The following is a 22441-nucleotide window of genomic DNA, read 5'->3' as shown; positions in this document are numbered from 1 at the left end:
GCAACAGTGGAGAGTAATTCACACTCTGGAATGGAACAATGCAAAAGATGGTAAAACAGAGGACTTCTGGGTAGAAGTTTCTGCATACACAGATACTGCAGGTGATAGAAACTTTGAAGATCTTGGGAATTTTGCATTGAGTCTTCTTGCTCTACCATTCAGCAATGCAGCAGTTGAGTGTTCATTTTCCCAAATGTCACTGATAAAGAACAAGCTACGAAACAGGCTAGAGCAGAAATCTTTGCTAAATATAATGAGGATTCGAGCTTACATGCAAAGAAGAAACATATGCTGCCATGAATTTAAACCATCACCACGGATGCTTTCTCTCTTTACTGCTGAAATCTATTCAGCACCACCTTGAGAAGGGTGGGGAAGAGAGCACCAATGTCTAAAATAAAATTATTTGTAATAATATTGATAAAAGCCAGTGTATGTTAATTTAGTTTAACAGTGTGTTAATTTTAATATTGATGCTTGTGTGTAAACAGAACAGCTGCAGATCTGGAGAGAAAAGCATCGGAGAGAAGTGCTGAGAAGAGAAAAAGTAAGTACAAGTTAGTACTTCTGACTAGGGTCAGAAAATATCAGAGAGGATATGTTCTTATTTGACCTTTATTGTATGAGATTGTGTATTAAAAAAAACACAGTGTGTGATATTAAGAATTTGAGTAAGACAAAAGGCGAATACTTTAAACTTAAACTTATATAAATTTATTTTAAGGCCCTTTGTGGGAATCCAGCCGTTGTCTAATCTGATTGGACACTGAAAAATTGGGCTAGTTTTCATTCCATTTGGGCGGGTTTTGAGTTGTCATTGGGCTGGAAATATTTCTGGGACCTGGCAACCCTGGAGTTTGCTCATTTATACAATGCACTGTAGCCTAAATCAAAAATAGGTAATACTTAAACGTCCGTTTTAAAATACACCAGCCTCTATTAAATCAAGGCTGATATATTAAAGTGGCTAGTGAAAGTCCTGTCTAATCATGGGTGTTTGTGGGAATCATCAGAGAGCTGCAGTGCAGCGGTGAGCCACAGGTTGATTTTAGAAATGGCATTTACCTCCCCAAATAGCCTCTCCGCCTGAGGAAGACAGATCGCTGGGTGGAGCTGTTCCCTCGATCTGTCAAGCCCGGAGGTTAATGAGATTAGCACATCCCTGCTCAGACAAGACAAGGGCTCTACCCAAGTCCACTAGTTGAGACGGGACAAGCGCCTAACGGACTGCATGGCAGCGCATGTCGAGCTGTACGCGCATCCACACTCACACCGCATGGACTGGAGAATCCACGCAGCACCCTGTAAGAAAACCCTCTCTTACCCAAACTGATTGAGCTGTTCAAGAACAACAACTGTCCAGGATCAGTGGAAGCGCAGTACGATGTATTTATCATCACATTGACGGACACAGCGCTGAACGGTTTCATTTACCCCGGACCTTTTGTCGTTTGCCTTGGAGTGTTACAACAAAGTGTTAGGTAAGTAACTTATATATCGCACTGCATGTCCTTATAACTTGTTTTGTGCAACAATTTGGTGAAATAGGGTTCCCCGGTCAGCGCGACACAAGGGCTTCAAAGCGTAACGGTCAGTTTACAACAGTTCATTCTACACGAGATATTTGAATTATACGTTTGCAGGGTTTCTTTCTTATTTTAACCTGATGGACGCTTAATAAGCCGTATCCTACAATGGGCAAAATATTTAATTTGAACTATTTTAAAGGCCTATTTGCTTTGGCTTTATGGTCAGAACGCACTGCTCTTTAAACTCGCGTACACTTTTCTTGCGACTCCTTGAGCCAATTATGACAGATTGGTTTGATAGTCTTTTCCTCCTCCCGTGATAATAAACACATCAGATACAATCGTTTATAAACATGTTAACGTTCAATCAATTCATATCGGTTGCGGATGGGAGGCCATTCTCCTGCGCTTCCATGGTTACTGTGAGGGTCTTCAGCGCGCTTTGTGTCTCTCCTCGCGCTCCCACTGAGATAAAACAACAGTCGGCGGGGCTCCTCCCCACTCAGGGGCTTTGAGATGGGACGCGCTCGCGAAGCCCCCTGTCATCCGAAACTCAAACTGTGATTTCTCTCCTCATCCGTTTTAATGATACGAGGGCTCTTCTCACTTTAGTGTCACTATTTTTATTCCGTTTTATGTAACACTACGTGAATTAGTCATAGTTCTGAAATGTTATCTGGTGCTAATTATCAGTAAAAATCAGTGACGTCATCTTTTATAGGACAATCTGGCTACTTTTGGATTATAATTATTTGTTTATACGCAAGAGTGATCTTATACTGTTTTGACTAAAAAATAAAATTCCGTGGCCACAACTAGTATTGGTTGCTATTGCCTTATAGGCCTAACAATTAATATGCAGTGAAATATATCTGTAGTTTAATTATGCATAAGTCACTTGAAATAATATTACTTGTAGCCTATTTGGACTAAAGATCAAAATGGCGTAGTTTCTTACTACCCACACTGGCCAATATTATAGTTATTGTAAACTAGACACATTCAACATGGTTTTATCCAGTCTTTCTTCTGTTTTAATGCATCAACTGGCATCTTTGGTAGTCTGTTTTATACTGTTTCGTGTTTAATTCATTAGGGGCGCCCTTTATCTACTGAATAGATGCACTGTGGACTCAATGGATTGAATGATCTTCTTGCACCCCCCTTATACAGCTTCAGTTGAGCATCATTCAGTGCATGTGATTCACGGCTGGGTGTAACATTTGCAGTGGTAGCCCCTGTTTTTGTACCTCCCCTTAAATAGGGCCTTACATGTTGAGAAAACAGAGAGGATGTAATATAAACACTAAATCCAGTGAGATGTGCGAAGGCGCTGCTCACAGATGGAGCGCTCTGTGATTGATGCCACAAGGAAACGGACCACACAGGGTCCCGCGTGATGAGACAGGTCCTTAAGACAAAAGAATAAACATTAAAGCTGAAGAAGCTACCTCCCTTACCACACAAGCCTATCCAAGTCTTCTTTTATGGGGAAGGCTGTTGTTAGAATTGTCTGCAATGCTGCGGCAGAGAAACATGTTTTAGTTGTGTTTTTCATTAAACAGCCTTGTTGTCTTAATTGTTTTCCCAATGGCTCTTTCCTAATGCACTCTCCCTTTGTACTTCACCAGCTGAGTCTGTTCATCGACAACAGAAGCCGTCTCTTCCGTATGTCTGAAGCACAATTGTGTTGAGCAGATTTTCTTGAGGCAGTGTTTTATTACAAACCAGTTGGCACGACTTACTTTTTGTGTATGTGTAGGATATAGGACAGGTAGTGTACAAAATATGTACACTTTAGTTACTAAGGGGACATGTAATTCAGTGTAACAATAGTTTGAATACCAAAAACCCTTTTCAGACATATTTAGAACAAGAATCATTAGATGACATTAAAATACTCTGTTTAAGGATCACAGTGTAGCCCCAAAATACTAATTAATTGTCATGTTAAATATTTACCAAATCTTTGCCACTATCCTTCAGACCACTAGGTTTACCAATTTGTCATCAAGAAGTTTTTAATAATTAAAAATACAATATAATTTAGTATGATCCCCTATTCATTTATACTGTATATTTTAATAAGTACAGGTCAGAATAATAAGTCTGTGGTACATAATTATATATGTTACGTCGAATGATCATAGAACATTATTTCACCCATATTTTGTCATTTTGTTTTCACAAGAAAGTTATTTGAAACATTAAATTAGACACTGCATTAAAGCAGACACACTTGCTTGGTTTCTGTGCATATAAATCACCATATGGCAAACATGAAGTTCTCAGTAAGCTTATATTATATTATATTATATTATATTATATTATATTATATTATATTATATTATATTATATTATATTATATTATATTATATTATATTATATTATATTATATTATATTATATTAGAGAATTGTAATTCTTTCTGTTGATCAAAATATGCATTTTCTTAGAATTTGGTATCTCCATATCCAACATAAACTACATTGATATACTGTACTTAATAAAAGTAGCTTTTATTAGTTAAATGGTTGATTCAAAAGTCAGACTTTTAAAATCATAACATACTGATATTGCTGGAGCTGAAACAAAACTACCTGCACATGTTCCAGTATACAGTGTTTGTTTGATATTTTGGAGATTTACAGTTTTGCCAAAGTATGTGCTTAAAATATGGTATAATGATACACATTTTTACATTTCTCTTAAACAGCCTTTTTTTAATAAAAATGTTCACATTTTTTTGATATTGAGATATTGATATTTCTCCATTGTTGTAACATTGAATGCATCCACCTTTTTTTCTTAACATATTTAAATTGATAAATCAAAGTGCTTTTGTAAATGGCTAGTTTCATGTTTGTTTGAAACCTGTCCTGTCTTTTTAATGTCAGTTTAAAAATCCATTTAGAAACAAAAACCGGGTGAATACGATGCATTTTTTCAGGTTTACATCACTTTTAATCAGTTTTATAATTTCACACCTTCTTAGCAGAATTAGCAGGGTTCCCACCAGCCTGTGGCCTCTGCGAAAACAAAATCCCTGCACATGTCACCGAGCATGTGGAGAAACTGAATTCACTTCTGTAAATGCTACACAAAGACCCCAGACCCAAAGCAGTAAAAAACACAGTGGGAGTATGTCACTGGTCTTCGACGAGTGGGTTGGTAGTTCATTCGCAGACAAGGCTAAATTCAATTTCAATTTTGATAAATGTAGACCACTTGACTCGTAACAATCCATCAATGTCATTCACGCAAAATTTTAATATAAAGAATCATACATTGCCTAATGCTGTTCTCAGTGAGAAACCATTCATCTCCTCCAATTTTTTGTCTTTTGTTCTGTTGCTTATTTAAACTCCACCTAACCAAGGGTTTTGTTCAGTATTATGCAGAAAAATGCTAAATCATACAAAGCTCTTTGTTGTTGTTCATACACTGTATATATTAACATTTCATTTGCTAGTTTTCCATTTTGTAAGGTGAAACATAAAAGTTTATGCCATTTTTCAGTCCTGAATAACTGATTTTGCTACATTACATGATTCAGGTCATGTTATATAAAAGGCAGACATTGACCTTTTTTGGTATGCTAATCGGTATGCATCTTCAGCAGTACGCTGACAAATTACGCACAGTATTTCAGTATCTGTTTATTCTGGAGCTGAAAATGGAAGTATGGCAGGATATTCTGAAGCAATGGTCAAATCCAGCGGCAATCCTGAGGTCTCATTATTTGTCATGATCTGCCACAATTGTGCCATGGAGTTTGTCTTTGGTCAATATTCACTTCTCTTTGACCTTTCTGAAATTGATTTTGTTCTTGTACTGGTCTACATATGGCTCAGTCTCTCTTGTTTCTTCTTTCTTTCTCTATATCTTTTTAAATTAAATTCTCTTGATTTGATCTTACTTTGTTTTATTACTTGTGGTATAAGCAAGCTTGTTCTTAAATATTTTTCACCAAAATGTTGCATCACAAGCTTGATTCCTATTCAAATTGAATATAGCGTGAAAACCCTTAAATCGCTCTGTAACTCTTGCATACATTCTCTATTGCACATGGTTCTATAGAACAACTTTAAGCATCAAAAGAAAAGCTTTAAACCTTTTTTTTTCTGTGGGGTATTGAACTTGAACTGTGACCTTCACTGTCGGTCCTTAAAACTGTTTCATGGTGTGGAGTCACGCTGTGCCCTCTTAACGCATGAACACTGTGTTCTCCCCCCGCAGAGCTTGTTTGCTCGCTTCTGTTAAATGTGATTTATTCAACACGGATACATGGGGCATTAATCCATACCACAAGCTATTCTGTAGACCTTTTCCAAGATTTCTGGCTGATGAATGATCTCTTGAGGAATTCGGTCCAATTGTCCTCATAGTAGATAGTGTTACATTTGTTACATAAATGGCTAAAATAAACAGAAAAGATCTGATCCATCCAAGGTTTAATGTTGATTGATTTGTGGTGGTCATATGAGACACTTCGTAGGGTTGAGACCGTTCCAATAAGTCTGATGGTGTAATCAGTCACCATCATTTGGCTTAAAAAGTTCCTGTGCCTTTTTCTTTTTCACTTTTCAAATGAAAATTAAATCTGTACTTCTCCCTGCATAAATGCTTGATGTGCTTAATTGTCAAAGTTCTGCTAATTACACATTAATGTGTGTAATTTCTGTGCCATTTTTGACACCAAACAAAATCACAAATAAAATTTAGTATATACGGTAATAGAAACTAATGCCAACCTGCCAAGTAATGACAAACAGGTAGTTGGTGTGTTTTTTTTTTTTTATGGTCAAAAATTTGAGAACCTTATTGGTTGGAAAAATTAATTATTCTAATTTATTTGAACTTTACATGTCATCATTGACTGTGGTAAACTGTGGTAATCTGTCAAAAACACAATCTTGCTTCTTGGTTTACGAGTTTAATTTAGTGTGTTTTTCAGATTAAAATCAAACAGATCTCTCTCTACATCTTTTAATGGACTAATTATAAATGATCAGAATTGGAATTTAATACTTGTTATAAAGTTTTTATGTCTGTGTAAATCTCTAAGGTATTGTTATGTGTTTCGTATATAATAAACATGTTGTGGTTATGCCTTTTTTTATAATTTTATATAATTCTAGAAAAAAGCATATTTATAAATTGTATTTATTTATTTATTTATTTACTTACAGAAACTACTTCAAGGACCTTACCTTACTCCCTCTTGAGATGTTCATTTATTGATACTTCATCCAGGATTCACTGGCCTGTGGTTGGGGCAATAAGGACCCTCCTCCTGGCTGTTTATCTCCTTAGCGTTTATCCTAATACCCAGGGGGCCACAAATCTATAGAGCCTTGTTTCCCTTCCTTGAGCCTCTTGTCTTATCTTGCTATTGCCTGGTGAAGCAGCTTGCCTGCCACAATGCATGCTGGTCAGGGATCATTTTTATATCCATACTCAGCCCGTAACTCTGAATCCATCATGCATAAATGTTGAGGATTTGTACATAAAGCGGTTTGTTGATTCACAAAAGTGAAAGTAGTTTGAAGGCTGGACGTCTGTTATCTTCAGTGGGCCCTGAGGCGAGATGTTCTGTTGACCCTCATCTGTGTTCCCCTATGCCCCCCTCCAACCCCCTCACTCCAGACTCTCGCCTGCTTTCTGTCCTTTTGCTTGCAAGTATTTACCCCATTTTGGTTCCTCATGGTGAAGGAATTTCAGAAGTGGAGGAATTTAACAAACTGGGACTGTGTCTGTTTCCCACCTCCCACCTGTTGATCAGGATCTATACTAGTGTGGACACAGGATTCCATACCATTGTCTTACTCTTTACTTTGATTATAAATAAACTAAAAATAGTAATTTTGAATTCTTTCTTTCTTTCTTTCTTTCTTTCTTTCTTTCTTTCTTTCTTTCCATCAGTCTATCCAGCCATTCCATAATTATCTTGTTAGTTTTAGCAGGTTATGTCTAGTATCGTTTAGGCTCTTAACTGTCACCCATCCCCTCAGAGGGACTCCTAAGTTGACTTCACTATATTGCAATTAAATCCGACCCTAATCATGACAAACTATATTGTTACAAAAGGTAGAAAAGACTCTATCTAAAGGCATTTTTCATGTTTACCGTTGGTAGGTTGTAAAGATTTCAATAATATACCATGTATGTTAAACAAAAATTTGTTTGTGGCTGCTTTAGTCAGTTTTGTAGATATTATGTTTTTGGTGTCGTTTTTGTTTAAGGTAAGCGTATAATTTATGCATCACTAGTGTCACTAAAGAATAGTGTGAAAATAATGACTGTTGTCAAAAAGGTTTCCTGAACACTCATTGAACTCAGCCATTGAATTTAGGATAGGATCAAGACAAGTATTAACATGAACAGGTGTACATTTTTAAGGATACAGTGGACAATAACGTGGGAACCCAAACTTTACTGAAGACTCAATGGGTCCGCAGCCACTGATTCAGAGTCAGTGAGGGAGCTATGCTTGATCAGGGATTTGCTCTGTCCTCAATCCAGCCATCTGTCCTGCGGCTGCCAAACTCAGCAGATTGAAGAGGCCAGGACAGAAATTTCCCACATCTCTCGCTCGTTAAATGAGTAATGGGAGGGAAAACCGAGGGAGAAAGAGAACTATCTGTCTGAATGGGGGCTTGATTCGGTCTACTGGAAGGCTGAAGTACCAGCGTTTTAAAAAAAGAGTGGGAAAAGAAGAAAAACTAGAGAAAACAATGTTGCAAAAAAAAAAAGAGTACAACACAGTCTCCTAAAATCTTTAGAGTGTGTGTGCGCGTCTGTCTCTGAATCGTGAGTGCCCTGCCTTTCTCAAGCGCACACACCCCCGATTCAGTGTGCGAAGCTGAAAAGAAAGGCAATTAGCATTTCAGCCAAGGTCCGACTGGCTACATGCGATGAAGCAATAAGCTTTATAATTTGCTTTTCTTCTCTTCGCTGCCATTGAGAGGCTTTTCCTTGTTTAATCCCTTGAAAGTGCATTTCTCTTCACTCTCATCCATTGTTTGCTGCTGTAGCCCATCGGTCATGGAGTTCTGCGGCCTCGGGAACATTCACCGTGTGAAATTCAATGAGACCTTTTCTCTAGTCCTCTACCCATATATTGAGCGGGGGAAAAAAGTCATTGTGTTTTTTGGAACAAGGACGCAGGATGCAGTTGGCTCAAGTTGAAAGGGTCAGACGACGGCCTGAGGACAATACCTTTGAGAGATTTGCTTTCTTTCTTTTTACTCTCCGGCCAGCAGACTTGATTGGCATGTAGTCCCTCCACTAGAAGCTAATGTTGGGTTGAGAATAACATATGACAATAAAGAAACACAGCTTTTGGACATTCTTGTTATCCGGAGCAGATATTTTCTTGTCCTCTGCTTTCATTCCTCAGAAAGAATGGTATCTGCTCGTCCTCAACCCTCTCGGCACCCACTCAAATACACACTTTTGTGCACTAATTCTAGGTTCCCTGTATCTTTCAAAATAAACAGAAACATTTTGGGCAACGCTCACCAAATGAGTTTCTCGCCAACGAAAAGCTGTGGTCTTCAGATACTCTCTTCAAATGTAATGATGTATGTTTTAACCAGACTCAGTTATTAAATGTTTTAAGTTTCCCAACCTCGAGATGTTCAGGATATCGGCCCCATCTAAAAATACTTGAGGGGCTACAACACAAGTGGCAATTATTGGCTTTTGAGCTGTCCATATATGGGAGCCCTGAAGGTTCCCAGAACTTTCTGAATGAGGTCGGTTTCTGAGGTAACAGAGCATGTTGTCTCGCTTCTGCTGCTTCATGTGTGTGTTGTGTTGTTACGACATATCAGTGTAATATCACCACACTGAATGTGGTTTACTTCAGTTTATTATTCACATATGAGCCTATGCACCACAATGGAGTCTGGTTATTATTGTGCCTTTTTAAACTGATCAAACACGTAATTCGGCCAGTATCAGGTTCAGTATCCTTCATCAGTTTTTAAAGTATAATGAAGCAGTGACTGAGCTTTCGGTGTTACCGCTACAGGAAAGTCAGCCTGCCAAGTTGCTGAGTCATAATTGATCAGCTTTGTCCAGCATAACCCCAAATGACCTTGAGCCAAGCTTAAGATAGACCTAGCTTAAACCCACACTGTTCATTGCAGTGATGTACAGTAACCTATACATAGTGAAATTAAGTACTGCTAATATTCATAATGGCTCTTTTCCAAAACATAGGTGCATCAATATCTACTACGTAGTTTTCATGCTTGGTGTAAACGGGCCTTCAGAATGTTTGTTAAATGCTTTTTAGTAACAGTTGTCAATCTTGCTAAGATTGGCCATTTGATTTGGTATATATATATAAGAATACCATACATTGACCCAGTTTTTGAGTTGAGAATGTCTAATGTTGCCTTTAAATGCTGCCTGCTTAGTGCTTAGTATGATATGCTTTTGGTATGTTCACAGTATTTATGATATTTTCAAAATGATTCAGCTCAAAGGCTTTGTGTTTATGTGCGGTTTTCTCATTTTTACTTTCTTAATTTATACCATAGTGCACTTGCCAGCCAAACCATCAAGTGAAAGCCTTAAAAAGATGAGAGGCGAATGGTTTGAATCTGTTGATGCATCAGTTGCAGCTTTTCTTGGCTAACTTGAGCTACGTGGGACATGAGTTTACTTCTGCTACCATGTCATGTGCTGTGATAAATGTGACTGCACATTACCAAAGCTTACCACAGTCTCATCAGACAGGGTGTTACAGAAGTAGACAGACCATTAGATTAAGTCAAGCCTGCAATTTGGATTCAGCGCATACTGTTATTATTTTGAGCTCCAAGCAAAAGTGGCTAAAGTATAGGAAACTTTTGAGTATTTCTTCTTGAAAATAGTAATTAGAAATGTTACGAGAGAGTCTGAAAACATTGCATGTAGTACACCACATTGACTTTGCTCGGCTACATGGAGTCAAAGTGTGTGACCTCACCGAAGGCTTAATGTATTGCATAACACACTCACACACACACCACTCTCCTTGTTGCTTAGTACTGGCTGTGAAGTCTTGCTGATTGAATAATTAATGTTAAGATTATGGATCCTGCTGCCGGGCAGGGGTAACACTAGAGGCGGCTGCTGGGCCAGCAGCGTAGACCCGTAACCCTACACTTTATCACATCCTCAGCAGGGTGATCCAGTGTAATTGCTGAAGTCTCAGTTACGTTAAGAGGCATGGCTGCCATGTGAACCCGTTGCATGAGGTGATGGGGTCAAACTGTCCTTGGGCTTCACCTTTCTAAATATCAAATGGATGGTTCACCAAAAAATGAAAGCCTGTGCCACAGTGCCAAACATGAATCAGTCTTCTGTGGAGTACAAAAGAAAATATTTTAATGAATGTTTCATCTGCTTTTGGTCATGTAGTAACAAAAATAAAATAAATAAATGAATATTATCTTGTCGATCCACCAGAAATATAAGCGTTTACCCTGTAACTGCAGTAAACAAAGCAGCACGGCACCTGATTTTGAAACTTGCAGTGCTCATTTTCAATAAATTAAACTATTAATGCCTTTTGAAGCGTAAGCTATATCTCAATTTACATGTTTGTTTTGTTTTTGCTGGAGTACCACCTGGGTTTTCTCCTCCCGTTTATACCAATGATGCTTGTTTCCTTCCCGTGCTACAACCTGCGCAGATATCAACAGCACTTCTTGGTTGTAGGTTGCCAAGTTGAGGTCACAAGTGGGTTGATATTTGTATAATGAGTGTCGATTGTGTGAGAAGGATGAGTTTCATGCAAGATCTGGCAACTGGACAACCTTGGAAAATGTTGACGTGATTATTCATGTTATGAATTATGTATGGGCAAAAACACAAAGATATTCTTCAAAATGTATTTGTTGTGTTCTGCAGATAAAAGAAAGTTTGGGAACGACATAAGGGTGTCTAAATGATGTCAACATTTCCATTTTCATGGGGGGAACTGAAAGTATAATGAATAAATGAATCCTCTAGAGTTACACAGAGTGGGCAAATTTCCCACATGCTAATCTACTAATCTGACTGAATTAAGTAGTTTACTCAGTCAGCATCAATGATAATTTACAGAGTCCATTGTAATCAAGTTTCCTGGCATCGGAAGGCATGCATTTTTATTGTAATGAGTAATTCCAGAATGCTATCGGGGGAAACCACTGAGAAGATATAAATCACCCCAAGCATTTTGTTTTTGAAAGTGGAGTTGAAGTATGCTGAAGGATTTGGTTGACTGAACAGAGATAACCATATCGAGTGAAAAAAGAGACCACCTGAGGCACTGTATTGACTTAACAGCACACTTCCCAAGTGCAGAAAGACGTATGTATCTCCCACTGGAAGCAGCTTTCTACTGAATATTCACCCAAAATTCATGCCCTCTTTCATCTTTTTGACATTTTTTGGGCATTTGGGCCATATCTGATATGCGCTGCATGGCAAAAGGTTTCTGCTGTGGGCCTCCTTTGCGCCTGAGGGAAAAGAGAGAAGCTTGACCTCCTTCACTGTGAAAACCATCTTCATTTTGTCTTTAAAAATGAGACATCCCCACAATAGACTGTCCTGGGGTCAGACTAAGAGCCAAACCACCAGTGTTTTGGCGGCTCAGTGGCCTCCTGGTCATTGATAAATCGGTTGATGTTCCTCAGGCCAGCATGTCCTGTGGTGATCTGGCAAAGGGTGAGTAGTGTCTTGCAGTGTCCGTCTTTATCAATGTCAGGCGATGCGGCCAAAGAGGCTGTGGTAACCTCTGGGTTGCCTGATGGCCTGAACATCTCCTTGAATTGCTTGTGCGTGAACCTCCTGAGGAACAAATAAACAAAGATGCTTTGTAAGTCAGTCAGGCCATGTTAGTCAGGTCAAGTGCATTTATTTATGAGTGCATGAAAATACAATGTGATATTATGGAACTAAAATAAAATTGTTAACTTTTAGGTTGCTCATTTATTCAGTTATTTTTTTCTTTATATTTATAAAGTATAAGTCTCTAAATATTAAAGTCTTCTGTCCATTTTCAACCGATAAAATGGTTGTATTTTTTTATATTTTGTAACATAATTAAAAGTTTAGATTTTCCTGTAAGTTTACTTTTTTTTTAATCTATTAATTTATTCAAAATACATAAACACTCAATAACCAAAATACACCTCTTGTACGTTGAGCATGATTTTAATTTTATATTCTTAGGTGTCATAAAGAAAAAAAAATCTTACTGATATCATAATAAATTGGTAACTGAATACATTTTTGAGGGGATGAAATTCTTGAACAGAAAACGTAAGTTTTGATTATCATTATTATTATAAATCAATATTTTAAATGCAACTGCTTCAGTTCTTATTACTATTTAAAAACCTTTTCTGTCATGTAGGTAGACCAACAATGCTATGTGGTATAGCTCCCCAACAATTATGGCATTTATGAATATCAATCTGTCTGTCTGTCTGTCTGTCTGTCTGTCTGTCTGTCTGTCTGTCTATCTATCTATCTATCTATCTATCTATCTATCTATCTATCTATCTATCTATCTATCTATTTGCTCTCATGTCATTTACCCATAAGCATGAGTCGATAAAGACATGAGCTTATGATGATGATTAACATTGTAAGAGAAGTCAAAATTGATCACAAAAGTGTATCTTTTTTAATATAAAAGCTTTGTATTAACAGAACTTGTAGTACATTATGCATTATTCACATAATCTAGTTTGCATTCATTTCAACTTGTAATTTGGATTTATTTGTAGCATGCTAAACATAATCACGTATAAAGGTTTACTGTAAACAGAGATTAGGTATTATGTAGTCTATTTTATCCAATAATGTAAACTAACAAAAATAAATAAGAAAGAGGTGCTGGTACGGGTGCCGTTGTGTGTCTGTTGTATATTCAGTCTGAACAAGTCAGGAAGTTCCCAGCTCTGGGGGAGAAGCAGAGTTGAATACCAGGCTTTCCCCTCTACTGTCCTGGCTTTGTACCCTCACCCCAGGCCTCAGCCCACCGGCGGTCGCTAATCCAGTTTTGATAGCATTCATGGCCCCCACTCTGTGCCGTCCTGCCTGCCTGCCTGCCCGCCTCTTGTCATCAAGACACAACACACACACACACACACACAGACACACACACAGACACTCGCCAATGATTTAGATGCACACACATGCACACAAACACCATGGTGGGATAAATTGTACCAAAATGCCTATGGCTGCATTTCTGTCTCTCAAAGTTTTTTTTCTGGATTCTCTCTAACTCAATAGAAATTAACCCCTCAGTAATCTGAAATGGCACCTTAATTGATGAAAGCTGTCTGCTCCCAGCAACCTTGTGGCTAAAGAATAACCGCATGATGTAGCAGAAATGGAACATATGAAAAGCTGAATTTAACCAATGTCCAACTTTCCTTGGTAATCGGCTTTTCTAAGAAAAAAAAAATGGGGAAAACAAGATGACTTCATTCAGAGCTTGTGTATTTACCATGTAATTTAGCGCAGATAAAAAAAAGTGTGTATGCTTCAAAGCAGCAAATTATTAAATAGATATCATTTTGAACACATTCATGTTTTCAGTTTTGTTAGCCATGACAACTATCTTTAAAAAGGAGACATTGTCTGAGGTCATAAAACTTAATAGCCTCTTTCCCTTCAAAAGAGATGACCACAATAAATGCTTGTCTGAATATTCTTCATAAGTGACAATAACTTGCATCTGATCTTCAAGGTCAGGAACCTTAACCTCCTAAAGGGATACTCCATGAAAAATGAAAATTTTGTCATTAATAACTTACCCCAATGTAGTTTCAAAGAACCAAAACCCCAATGTAGTTTCAAAGAACCAATTTAAGATATTTTGACACTGTCAAGGTCCAGAAACGTATGAGAGCCAACCAGTGACATTATATTGATTTGAAGACTCATAAAAGGATAATTCACCATTGCAATTAATTATCTCCAAACCTGTATGCTGTTGTTTGTCTGCAAAACATAACAATTCAGAGGAATTTTTGAGGATGTTTCATGCAGTTCTTTTCCAAACAATAACTATGTTTCCATCCAAAGATATGAATTGAACTTGTGCGCAGATCTAGAATATTGGATAACATATTTGCGAATAAAGAAAACAAAAAGACACCAAAATCGTCTCCTCCTGAAAACTGCCACTATATATCACTAAGAAAAGTAAGACAAGCCACTGAATTTAATATTTTTTATATATTACAAATTACTTGCGCCTCAGAGCGTGCAGACTAAACACATTAAATCCGGTCATTGCTTTCGGAGGTGGATGCCTGATCTGGGAATGCAGTCATGTAAGACAGTTATACAGTTATATATAGTCAAGTTACCCGTTCCCATTGTGCAAAGTCACATGACTTTTTCGATCATAGTTAATGCACATTTTTTATTACCGGATAAAAAGTGTATTCTACTCAGTTGAGAAAGTTTGAAAACATTGCATGTTGTACAATGCAATGTTCTTTGCATCAGTTTTTTATGTGATTTTTTTTTTTTATTTATGCGCATCTTGGTTTTTCTATCCAGCGTTTTTAATGCAATATTCCAAAAAGTGCATACAAATTGTTGGGTGGAAACATAGCTAATAACAGCTCAAAAAATAAAAAATAAATAATAAAAAAATAAATAAACGACATCAGGGTAGTCTTACCTATAGGTAAGGCCCTCCCCTAGAATACAGATGAGCCAATGGCAGTCGAGTATCAGCTGCACGGGGAGCGGAACTCGGACATTGGGTTTATGCTTCATAAAAGGAAAAACAATGTGCCTGGGGTACTTATAACAGTGATTCCAGGTATCCTGAGAGCATAGGCAATGGAATTTATTTCATTCCATTTCCCAAACCAAAACAAAACGGAGCAAAATGTCCCAAAGCATTCACCCCCAATCCCAGTGAAGTCAAAAATGTTTGTTTCCTGGTTGTCATACTATCATTAAGTTACAATTTTCATCTGCTCGAGCAGAACGTTAATGTTATCTGCTGCGTTAGGAAGGTATCTCTGGCTAAAACTAGCTAACGTTAAAGTTAATGAGGACTGTTCTTGCGTCTTGTACAGTGTATGGCAAAAACGTATAAAACGTCTCTTCATATTAAACTGGTTAAATGTAAATTAATTTAATCGTACCCTGCGATACATGAACAGTGCTGATCTGGGATCATGACGAACGTAAAATGAGGCTTCTCCCACTTGCATTGAGATCTGTAAACCCTTGCTTCCAAATTAAATCTTTTAAATATCCCTCCATGTCCCACTTGAATGGTGGTCCTTCTGTGTCCAAAATGTATCAAGAAGATATAGGGACAAGGTTTTCACACTGACAGCTGTCATTGTAAGAGAGTTAGCAACAGTGTTTGTTTGTCCGAGTTAGCAACAGTAACTAAGGGTGGCGGGGCTTACCGATTGGTCAATTGTAAATCTCATCTGCCTAATTTATATTTATGCACAGAGAAGTGTTCTCATCCAGACGAATAGTTCCTAAACGGTATATATTGTTTCTCTCTACAGGAATGCCAGCTGTTCTTGCTTTAGCTGGCCTCGTTCTGATGCTGCTCACCACAAGTGTCAGGTCTGAGTCGGCAGTGCTGAGGTTCCAGGGCCAGACTCAGTTTGTTGTAAATGAGAGCAGCAGGGCCATAGTGCGACTTGTGGTGGAACGAGTTGGAGATCCAGTTAATGTCACTGCTCTGGTTCTGGTAAGTTTAGGAAAACACTCTGCATGGATGGTTAATCCTTGTCACTACCAGTTTTGTGTGATTTATTATACTGTATATGTAGCAAAACAGTTTTTATTAAATTTCATTTATTTTTTTTAATTATAGAAAATACTGCTTTATACTCTATGTTATGTTTATATTTTGAAAAGAACCACCAGTAAATCCATATAGTGTGTGTGGTCCTTGTAATGATTGAATGAATGAATGAATGAATGCTCACACAGGGGTAAAATGCAGGGGAAAATAAAAAATAAATAAATACATTTTTAAAATAAAATAAACATTGTTTAGAGAAAAAATATATATATTATGTGTGAAACATTGGCTGACATTTCTGTGAATTAACAGAATAATAAAAAATAAATACTTAAAAACATTTAGTCTGCATTGCATTGAAAATCTGTAAAATCTGTCAGTGTCACCAGTGCTCCTGTTTGCACTGTTCCCTGAAAATATCCCACCTACAAGAGCATGATGAAAAAGAAAATGTCATAGGAAGCAGAGTGAAATATATTTGATGTATTGATGCCCCATAGAGTGCTTAGAGCTAACAGTACTTCTTTACTGCCAGATGTGTTAATGCCTTAACAGCTGCTTGGGTCTCAACACCCAAACATATGTCTGGTAAATCATAGCACAGCACATATGGCCATAATTAGCATAGAAACACAAATATGCCTTCTGTCAAAACAGGCAGTGCCTGTTTAGCACGCATGGTAAGTGGGCAAGTGTTGCCGGTTCATTGAATGCCATGCATGAATTCACAGCAGAAAGAAGGATCTAAGAGCCTGTTTTGTAGTGGCTTACAGTGGGTGGCATCAAAGCATGCGCTGGAGGTGGCAGTTGTCAACCAGATGGTACTGGTTGAGTGTAAGAGAGGTCAGGGATTTCCCATCTCACACTTTGAGATGTTTTATATAGCACTGTTTTGTATAAAACACATCTATGATTTAAAAGAAATGTTCTCAAATCCCCAAAATAAAACCATTGATGACTGCTCTCATTAGGGTGGCCATATGCGCCGTTCATGCGGGACACGTCCCAGCCAGGATTTTAATAATGCCTAAAATATCCAGGTTTTGGCTATTTGCACTGTGCAGGTTGATCGTTGTGTAACATACATGAGGGCTATAAAGAGCAGAGCAGACGGCTCCTTATGCTTTCGAATCGCTTTCACGTGTTTGTTCGTTTGTTTGACTTGAAGCATTGTGGCGCACTTTGTTGTTTTTTTTTTTTTTTGGATTTGTGCGCAGCGACGCTTCAAGTCAATCGAACAAACAAACACGTGCGTGTATTTACATCGCTTTGATCGTTCCCTCTGGATCTCACCTTCTCACACACAGCCCCATGATTGGTTGATTATGTACAATATCTTCATGTTATTGGTCAAACTGCTCTGGATGTTTTAGGAAATATTAAAATCCTGGCCAGGACGTGTCCCATATAAACGGCGCATATGGCCACCCTAGCTCTCATGCTCTTCTTTTCAAATTGATGTCACGTGTTTATCCAGCTTCAGGGAGAGGACACTGGTGACTTTGAGGCCACAACTGCAGCTGCTTTTCTCCTGTCCTCTGAAAGCAGTAAAACCATCTTCATCGCTGTGAGGGATGATGACATACCTGAAGCTGATGAGACCTTTTTGTTCAGCCTCCGCCTGCAGGTAATGCTTAAACCAGGAAACTGTTATAGCCAAAGATTGAAAGGGTTAAATTCAAATCCAGTAAAACATATTTTATTTCAGCTAATTGCAAAAGCAAAATTTTTAACTTAAGTTTAAATGTAGGTTTTATTTAACTTAAAAAGGGGTCATGAACTGCCTGATTTTATTTTGTACTGTTCTTTGAGGTACACTTAGAATGTTATCAAGATTTTTACATCGAAAAACAGAATAATTTAGAAGTTATAAGCAATTTTCTGTCTTGTTTTTGACCCCCTCATCAGAAAGCTTTCCCGATCCTCTTTTTCTCCAAGTCACTTCCTATCAGAGGTCCACTTTCCTATTAACCCTTTAACGCGTACGCTCACACCGGTGTGATTAATTTTTTCAGTGCGTCATGTCACCAACTGCTAAATTTAAATCCGCTTTGACTGGCGCAGAGCCAGATCAGACGCTCTGAGTGTTTGTCATATTATCACAAATATTAAGTGTTTTCAAATATATAATACTTATTTTAAGTTTCAGACATTTAAATACACATAAGTACTAGCAAAACCATACATGGCACAGAAATATTCAATCATTACTGCCGTTTCTATAAACATCAGCATTTATTTTACATTTGTAAAATAAATGCTGATGTTTATAGAAACGGCAGTAATGATCCTTACAAATATAATCAGACTAAATTTTTTTATTGATATCATATACAGATTGTGTAGGTAACTATAAAGTTTACTCTGCTCTTCTCCCAGTTTATCAAAGAGCTACTTTAACATGTTTTGGGAGGAGAGGATGAATGTGCGTGTTGTAAATCCCACAGCTCGGAAACAGCGCAAACTAACATGGTACCCTTCACCTAACACAGTCAATATAAAGTCAATAAAAGTGTTTAAACTACCAAATATATTTTCTTGCACATATTTCAGAATTGGAATATCAGATATTTCATAATACAGTGGGCATGTTTTTTCATATTTTAAATAAAACAGGAAAATTAAATTAAAGCAACCTGTGTGTCATACAGATCTATTGTGGCTGCGTTGTGTTACATGACAAGCATGAATTCTATTGCCAGTCCTCTCAGGATACCTGGAATCAGTGTTACAATTACCACAGGCACATCATTTTACATAAACACCACACAAACACCATCAAACTGATGAAAGTATTGGATCTTCCAATATTTCTCTATGGCGAGATGTCCGAGTCCCGCTCCCCGTGCAACTTATACTCGACTGCCATTGGATCATCTGAGTTTGAGGGGAGGGGCTTACCGATAGGTCAGTTGGAACCTGACGACTTCCGTATCCCGAATGTTCTCTTTCTCAAGCTCTGGTTGATGTGTGTACACGCTCTCCCTGGATAAGTGGTGATATGGGGAATCCCACGCTTTAAAATGTCATACAGGTCCATAACCCTGAAAGAATGTCTTTGGCACAGAAATATTCAATCACACATCCAACTCATTTTCTGAGACTTGTAAGCATTGGCTAAGTGATAAAATTACTACCTTTTATAATACTACAGTATTAACTTTGAATGCACACATTTTCATTGTTTTTCACAGTTTCAGATGTGTCTCTGTATGTATGCGACAGAGACAGAGAGTCTTCTTATACCTTCTATGCTTCCTCAAAGTAATGTCTCAGTAGTGGGAATCCCAGAAGGGTTGAAATTCTTGCTCGAGTGGAACAGCACCGAAATCTTGTCAACTCTTCAGCCACAGCGCAATGGCCCATAAGCCAATGCATTTTCTTTGATGAATTCCACTAACTCTGTACTCTGTAAGGTTAGGTAATGTCCCTGCACTAGCATTCCAATATTACAGTAGAAGTCACCTTCAAGCGAAATAACCAACTATGACAGCCACAACTGGCACTGCCATAAGATTAAAGAGCCATTATGCAAAGCTTATCACTATATGAAAAGCACAGACCTGGAAATAAGCTTCCTATAACACGCAAAGAAGAACAATCTCCTAGGAGCTTGATTTATGCACTACCAACAGCACCAAACAGAATTGCACAAAAAAAAAAATTCTTAAAGGTTTCACAAAGGTTTTATCCCATTAGCTGAGCCAGAAGTTGACACATTAGACTGCTTAACCAAACAGTCACTTGGTCTAATTCCTTAATAATTGCATGCATTATTTGTATGTTTACTCACAGGAAAACTTCTAAAAACAAAAACAACTTGTGTGCAGACATGAATTTGTTCTAAACCTTGTTTTAATGTTATTTAATTGAAATTATTCTAAATGAGAGACTATGTGCCCAAGGCTAGTAATTTGCATAAAACACACCCAAACCATCTTCATGAAATATTTGTGTATAAATCTGTGGTAACACTTTAGGGACCAATTCTCATGATTAACTAGTTGCTAATTAGCTTGCCTATTAACATATTGGCTGTTTATTAGTAGTTATAAAACATACTCAGCATGTCCATATTCTACATCCACAATTTTTCCAAATACCTAAACTTAACAACTACCTTACTAACTATTAATAAGCAGCATATTAGGAGTTTACATAGGCAAAAGTCATAGTTAATGCTTTGTTAATAGTGAGAAGCGGACCTTAAAATAAAGTGTGATCAGTAATTTTATAAGGTGATCAAGAGTATATGATTTTTAAGTATCTGTGGTTTCAATTGTTACTAAATTATTTACATTTTAAAAATCAATTTTAGTATAAAAGTTGATGTATCATGATTTGTTCAAGAAAACATTCATGCACATTACCTGCACAAATCTGTGTGTATGCATGATTGGTAAAAGAGACCCTATGGTTAGAAATTTGAGTGAGGAGAAATCAACCTACAATGGGTTATTTTATCATCTCAATAAAATCAAACTGATATGAAGGAGGTATGACACTCTCATTTCTGTGTTGTCTAAGAAAGTGTTTCTCATAGAAGTTTCTCATTTGAGGGCCTCTTATTACTGTGCTTTCTCAGTCTGTTGACAGTGAGTGATTAATGACAACAGGTCACGACTCCACTGTCTACTTGTCCACTGTTTAACAAATGAACCTCAGGCTGGCAGAATGGGAGAACTTAAGGGTGACAAAAGACCACTGAAACCCAATGAAACCCAATCTGAATGCCCTAAAAGGAAATCTAGACAGTCCTTAAGTGTGATTTACAAAACTCATATGCTAATTATTGATAATAATAGTAATATTAATAATTATGTGGTAAAGAAACATTTTCATTCTGTATTTTTTTTTTAATTATGAAAATCTAATTAAATAAATGCTTGTTACTGAGGGAAAAGGAGGAAGAGTGTTTGTGTGCTGTAATACTGAGTCAGACCTTAGTCACAGTTAGCGTGGGGAATTGTCTGAACGTGTGTATTCCTTGTCTGTTTTCGTACAGCAACAAAAGCAGTGCGGCTGAAAGAAAGCTCTGTTACAGCTGGGAAAAGCTTATTTGAAAGGGTTGCTGAAAAGAGGGAGCATATGGGTTTACGTTCTTACGTGGTCATGCTCTGTTTATCTCTTTCTGTGCTCTGTATCACAGACACTTATACACTCTTTAAAAACTACAATGTTTAATCTGAAATTCAAATTAGTGCATTTATGGTGGCATAAAAAAAGTATGTGAAATGGATTTCTGCATGAATGGTTATAGAATTTGGATTTTGACAGCAGTAGACAAGTTATAATATATTGATAACTCTAACCAAGCAATGCTTCACTTTTTAGAGCTCATCAAATGGTGTGACAGTGGGAACTCCAAATACTGCCACCATCACCATCTTGTCTAATGACAATGCCTTCGGAATAATTTCCTTCAACTCAGTAAGTTTCTTTCTCCATTATTTCTTCAATGAACAGGGTGGAGAATCTGTTCTGAGCGTGCTGAGGAGGGTTGACTGTAAGCCTGAACTGTTTTCACTTTTTTATGGGGATGGGTAATTAAACTCAAGGGAGTGGGAAGGGGGTCAGTGGATGGGAAAGTGAGAGTGAGGGGAGTGTTGTGGGTCAGATGCCTGAGAGGAAAGGTTGCTGGGAGTCCAGGGAAACTACTGAGCTGCTAAGAATTTGAAGAAACAAGGCAGGCAATTTACTGAATGGATTAGCTGGTTAATGATGTATACTTCAGTGTTGTTATGGAAACCAACTGCTCTTTTCTTTTACCATTACAAAAAATGGTCTAATAATATAGCAATAAACAAACAAGTAAATAAATAAATAATAGTCCCTGGTGCTGGCTTGATTTCACTGAAAGCATCACTGATCATATCACATATCACTGATGTGCTGTGAAATATCACCGGTCCCTGGGACAGCAAAAACCAATCAGAAAAAACTCTTCTGCTATTTACTTATTCAGGTTTGCTGAGATCAAATTGGCTGTCATATTTTGGAAAGCAGGGTTTTGGTAAATAAAGTGTTTTTATGGTTGCAAAATAGTGAAAGTTCAGAATTCAGTAACATTTCTTTTAACTTACAGTCATATAATGTTGTTTCCTATTAATGTTTTATAA

The 22441-nt window shown here is 37.5% G+C and overlaps 1 protein-coding gene across 1 annotated transcript in view; it reads left to right on the top strand.

Moving 5' to 3' along the window:
• The first annotated feature begins 1210 nt into the window (after nt 1-1210).
• The window catches only part of adgrv1 (adhesion G protein-coupled receptor V1), a 125840-nt gene continuing 104609 nt past the window's right edge, over nt 1211-22441 (top strand). Inside the window, exons 1-4 of the mRNA XM_059550160.1 lie at nt 1211-1481; nt 16078-16265; nt 17800-17949; nt 21657-21752. Of these exons, the coding sequence (XP_059406143.1) occupies nt 16080-16265; nt 17800-17949; nt 21657-21752 (432 nt within the window). The 5' untranslated portion in view covers nt 1211-1481; nt 16078-16079. The remainder of the gene's footprint in view (nt 1482-16077; nt 16266-17799; nt 17950-21656; nt 21753-22441) is intronic.

The sequence above is a fragment of the Carassius carassius genome, chromosome 5 (assembly GCF_963082965.1).
Source record: "Carassius carassius chromosome 5, fCarCar2.1, whole genome shotgun sequence".
Taxonomy (NCBI): Eukaryota; Metazoa; Chordata; class Actinopteri; order Cypriniformes; family Cyprinidae; genus Carassius; species Carassius carassius.
This window is presented reverse-complemented; position numbering and strand designations above follow the sequence as displayed.